The following is a 5,601-nucleotide window of genomic DNA, read 5'->3' on the forward strand; positions in this document are numbered from 1 at the left end:
CCCACATCAATGACTGGATTTCCTAGCAGCAGCTTGTGTGTTCAACTAACGGGGAATACTTTCTCTGAATATTTGATTCAAACACTAATTCTAATTCAGAACATTTTTGTGAATTCTCCAATCTACAAATCCAGGTTCATCATAAAAGATGTTCTGTATGGCTGTGACGTGTTTACCTGAATTATTTAAATTAAAATATTTATATGAGTAAAAAGTGCAACTCGTATACTGTCCTAACTATAACGCACAATCCGGTTATTTTAAAGCGTCCAGCGTTGAGGCTGATAAATATTTTGCTAAAGGTTCCATTAAAACTGACTCCGGCTGAAATCTTTTTGAAGAAATTGACGCATTTACTTTTCACCATTCCCCCCCCTCTTTGATACTCAAATGCACTCAAAAGCAGACATCGCATCGAAAGCATTTATTGTACAACATAATTTATAGGCTCTATATCGATAGAACAAAATAATGAGAATGTACAGATTGGCAAATTCTTCATGCAAGAATACTGTAGAAAAATAATTCGGCTTCCCGTCAATTTTTTATGCTAAAGCAAAGTTCTTTTAAAATCTATATTGAACACTTAAATGATTGAGGAATCTCATTTGAAATTTGACCACATGCATTGAATCGTCTCATTTGAAAGGGTATTGAGACGTAGAAAGGCTGACAGTAAAAGGCTAGAATACGTTCAAGTTCGCCGAAGTAAGGAGCGCATTTCTTTCCGTTCACCACAGCTGTGTATGGAATAAAACCTGTACATATATTTGCCACCTATTGTATATCTGTAACAGTAACGCATCTAGAGACACTATGTTATTGCAACAATATTGAAAAACGCGACTTTGCTTGGGAAATATTCTCTTGCTTGAATTAGTAAATGTTAAGAAACTTGAAAGCGACCGGCAAATTAAACATATACCGCATGGAGTCAGACGAGGTGCCGATAATGTAATATTTTGTGAAACAATAAATAATTATTCATTGGACTAATTTATACTATCCACTAAAATTATTTCTGTTCCGTGGCATCGTACTCTAACTCAAACCGCTTCCCGGGATGTTGTTTCTTATCCTCCGTGCGACTTTTAGTGGCGTTTTCCAGAATCTCGAGTAGGATACTGGCTTGATTACAGCCGGCCGCATCCCAATCCTCACACGGAGGATTCGCCTCCCACTGTCTTTTTCCAGGATGTTGGCGTTTTTCCAGATCCAACAGGTCTTCAGTTGTCCGGTCGCTCTCGTACAATTCGCGCCTACCGGGATGCTGTCGTTTCTGAAGCAGCATCAGGTACCGTCTTCCCGGATGCTGGCGTTTGGAGAGCCCGATCTCTGCGCTCGGATTCTCCCCTACTATCTGCTCAAGGGACAAGCGCTTTCCGGGATGCTGTCTTCTAATCCTCTCCTCATCCTCGCGTTTCCCGGGATGTTGTCTCTTCTCGAGGGAAGAGCCGACTTCATAGTCCGCATCCTCGCGTTTACCTGGATGTTGTCGTTTGCCCGGGTGTTGCCTCTTTTCCATCCACTCTGACTCGGATAGGACCTCTTCACCTGGTGGGGGGAAATCAGAATCTAAGAATTATTAACTTGTGACGTTTGACTTTGTGATAATGGAAAGCAATCATCTCACATCGCAATTATTAACCGATTATTAAGAACTTGTTACGTAAATAATGCGAACATGTCATCTAACCTAACTCTTTTTCAGCTTGATGTGCTTTGGGAGGCGAATGCAGTGCCATACCCAGCGGTCAGATCAAGAAGCAATAGTTCCTTAAAAATGTGACTCTTGTATGCAGGTCAAGGATCCACGGTCATTGTTTTTCATTATTTAAAAAAATTGTCTGACATTCTGTTTTGCTTCATCGGTTATCGGTTCATTGGATCTATGAAGCTACTGATCAATGGCAATATTTTGACTTTTTTTTAAATGAAATAAAAATAAGTGTAAAGAATATATTGGCTTTCTTGGATTGTATCTTTGATATTATATCGGTATAATTTCTGTTATCATTAGTCTAATTATAACTTCTTAGTCGTTTAGTTTCCATGCTCGTGCATATCTTAGCTACTGACTAATCTGTTATTTTGTTAAAAGTGGAATTATTGTATTTATGTGAATGTAAGCAGACACCTTTGGCGTTGTTCTCGTCCTCCATCTGTGTGAGTAAAGAGCTGATGAGCAGATTCTCGGCGCGCTGGAAGAGCTCACCAAGAGACGGGTCTTCCTTCCCCGGGAGACTCTGGGACTGAGTCACGGGTGACATAAACACCGACAGGGAGGCCAAGATGATCACACACGCCGCCCTCATGGCAACCTCTGTCCTGCTCGCCAATATAAACACAAATAATTTATATAACTTAAATGTTCACAAAAATAATTTTATAGTTCAGAATGAGACAACACATCAAACCATCACTAAGAAACTTCCACAATGTCCTATAATACGTTGATATGGTTATCATTTAGTACATTAGTCTATATCAAAGTTTTGTAGAGGGTAGAAAGATAAAATACTGCATGCGTTTCAGTTGATCTTACCTGCAGTGGATGGTTTGTTGACTTGCAGCCTCCTGTGGAAAATCTGTTGATGATGAATAGATGTAGTCTATCTAGATATATAAGCAACTCGAGTTCAAATGCAGCTGTCCTCGAAACTTTGACAGTAACCGACCTGTTCAGGCCGAGGTTAGTGGTGTGAAGCGTGAAGTCGCATGAACTTTTTATATAGGCGTTCTCCGCCCCCGTCACACCGACCCTTTGACGATCTCAGAGAACTTCATCACTTTGATGTCATGCTTGCAGTAAACATTTAACCATGAGGGGGGCAGCATGCTCCTACACCGGCTGCCTGTAGCCTACTCAGATTGGGTTCATTCATAACATTTTCTTAATGCTTTAAAGCTATTCTTTACTCCATTAAATATGCATCAATGTACATGTATTGTACCTGTATGTGTCAAATTCTGTATGGGCATATCCCTCAAAGCTTCTCCTTCAAAAAAAGTAATTTAATATTTTTACAATTGTTGTCCAGGAACCAAATTAGCCCATAAAAACACATTGACCTTTTGTGATGGACTGCCCCAATTGCCAACAGTAACCAAAATAAACAGATTGTAAAAAATAAAACAAATAATAAACAAATATAAAAATAAAAATAAAAAATATCATTAACCCAATAACTTTGGGAATTGAATATCAGGATCATCAAGTGTATTGTCAAAAATTGATCTGATTGAGTGCAGTTTATCATTACACTTACTGTTCAATGCAATGTATTTGACCTTTTCTTTCCAGTTTTACATATGAAGTAGAAAGTATCATGAACTGCCATTTTTACAATATCTTTCTTAAAATAACTGTTTATTTAAACTACCAAAAACAAATATTTTAATTACATAACAAACAAATACATGTTATTTGTATACATGTTATAAGACAAATCATGACTGACCATATGAGGACTATTCAATGTTGAAATAGCAATAAAAATAGCAAAAAGGACAGTGCAAACATCTTTATAAAATTCACCGTTATTAAAACTACCAAAAAAATCATGATGAGGACCATTCAAAGTACTGCTGTTGAACCCATAAAAAGAGCAAAAAGAAGGAAAGTGCAAACATTTTCCACAATTGTAAGAATGAATTATGGGTGTTTTCACACTTGGTCCTGAACTCAGACCCCTTTAAAGATGCACTGAAATCAAAATGTATGTTTTTTCCTTTTATTAAAAGAATGTTAGCCCTAAGGACATCAATACACTGATATGCTCCTAAGCGGTTAGAGAGTGGGACTCATGACCAGAAGGCCGCCGATTCGATTCTCTGTGCCGACGGATAACCACTAAGGTGCCCTTGAGGAAGGCACCTTACCCCCGTTTGCTCCCCAGTGATCGCTGCACACTGTATGTGTGTTCACCTCTCAGGACTTGGAGCCTTCCCAGTCGACGGCCCACCAGAGATGCAGACCCTTGTGGAGGAAGACTCTGCCCCCCTTCAACAGTCCGCTAGGAAAACTAAGCTGCTCTGACGGGGTGAGCCCAGGGAGACCATTCCTTCTGCGTCTCCACCAAAGCCGGGCGTTTTCAGGGCCTGGCGCTCACTCTCTCACAAAAAAGAGTTTCCTCTCTCCCTGGGTTTTCTCCTCTCCCCAAAGCACTCTCGACACAATGGTTTCTCGGGCGAGTCCATCCTGCGCTGCCTTGCGGAACCTCCACTGGACGTTTAGTCACCCGGCGACAACAAGCAGGTTAGTCAGCGGAGCCCTAAACTTCCCCGGGACTCTGCCTGCCACCGAACAACCATAACTGGACAGTGAAGCAGATCGTCTCTCACCTCCTCTGTCACGGTACTTTGGTGCTCGGCTAGAGCCCACCAGCCCGTCCTGGTGGCCAGAGCAAACAATCCGTGTGGGCTATGCGATTCAGTTCTTGGTTCTTGGCATTCTCCAGACCTCAGTGCGAGGGGAGAACGCTTCCGTGCTGAGTTCGCCACTCCTCTGGTGAAGTAGAGCCCGTCCCTCTAGCCTAGATATCTTCCGGGTTGTACAACCCGTACTTCATGTTTCCCAAGAAAGTTGGGGGGCTGCGCCCCATTTTGGACCTGCGCTCCCTGAACAAACACCTCCACAGGTTGCCGTTAAGGATCCAAGCACAGAAGTGGATATTCAACTATTTCGACGACTGGCTCATCTTGTCTCACTCATGAGATCTGTTGTGGACCCACAGGGACCTTGTACTTCGGCACGTAGACCATCTGGGTCCTTGGATCAGATGGGAAAAGAGCAGGATTCCCCAGCGAAGAGCATCTCTTATCTCGGTATTGAACTCTGCTCTGTCCCTCTGAGAGTGCGTCACACCAACGAGCACGCACAGTCGATACTGAGCTCTCTGAAACGTTCAGACAGACACCAGAGGTCCCCCTTAAACTATTCATCACGACAGTTGCCTCCTTGCACGGGTGAGGTGCTATGTGCAATGGGCATGCAGTGTCTCCCCCGTTTGCGGTGGCACATCAACTGCCTTGAGTTGCTGGCTGTCCTTTGGCACTGAGGAGGTTTCAACCTCTTGTCCAGAACAAGCATGTGCTCCAACACTGGACAACAAAAGTCTCATGGGTAAACGTTTGGCCTTTGCCAAAAAAATTCCTGTGCTACTCAAGACTGGTTTTGTGACATGTAGTAAAATTAAAAAGTGTGCAGTAAAACTTTATGCCCTGTACATAGGGTGAACTTTCTAGGGGATATATATGTATAGAAGATAAATTCTGTTTAAAAACAGACAAATATATCTTAGTCTTAGAAGGCCTTGATTAGCCTACATTTTACGATAATGTTACAGGGCACCAGAAGCGATGTTTACCACCTCGCAAACCACTCAAATGCTTGGGGGCCACATGCAGTTAAATCATTTGATGATTGCTTTTGATGCCAATCACCAGAATAAGTCAAACGCACTACAGGTCTGACTTGGTTGTAAAACCAATCAAACTTTCTAATTCAGCTAGGGGTTGTGTTACCTGTGTGCTTTGCCGCTCAGCAAGAGGCACAATCACCTGTTCATTCAACACAGACTCATGGGAAATCGTGACATT

At 42.0% G+C, this 5,601-nt stretch overlaps 1 protein-coding gene across 1 annotated transcript; it reads right to left on the reverse strand.

Moving 5' to 3' along the window:
• Nucleotides 1-532: 532 nt before the first annotated feature.
• trh (thyrotropin-releasing hormone) lies at nucleotides 533-2,685 on the reverse strand. Its single transcript, XM_056729692.1, has 3 exons — nucleotides 2,546-2,685; nucleotides 2,138-2,328; nucleotides 533-1,554 (listed from the first exon to the last, which is right to left on the reverse strand). The coding sequence occupies exons 2-3, from the start codon at nucleotides 2,313-2,315 to the stop codon at nucleotides 1,016-1,018; spliced, it is 717 nt and encodes a 238-aa protein (XP_056585670.1). The 5' UTR covers nucleotides 2,316-2,328; nucleotides 2,546-2,685; the 3' UTR covers nucleotides 533-1,015.
• Between the last annotated feature and the right edge of the window lie 2,916 nt (nucleotides 2,686-5,601).

Source organism: Triplophysa dalaica, chromosome 18, assembly GCF_015846415.1.
Source record: "Triplophysa dalaica isolate WHDGS20190420 chromosome 18, ASM1584641v1, whole genome shotgun sequence".
Classification (NCBI taxonomy): Eukaryota; Metazoa; Chordata; class Actinopteri; order Cypriniformes; family Nemacheilidae; genus Triplophysa; species Triplophysa dalaica.

Bases quoted from the DNA above. Each gene is read 5' to 3' on its own strand.
- trh (XM_056729692.1), bottom strand. From the start codon at position 2,315: ATGAGGGCGGCGTGTGTGATCATCTTGGCCTCCCTGTCGGTGTTTATG. The intron at 1,555-2,137 runs GTGTCTGCTTAC...TCCCCCCACCAG, and splicing joins GGACGAGAACAACGCCAAAG to GTGAAGAGGTCCTATCCGAG.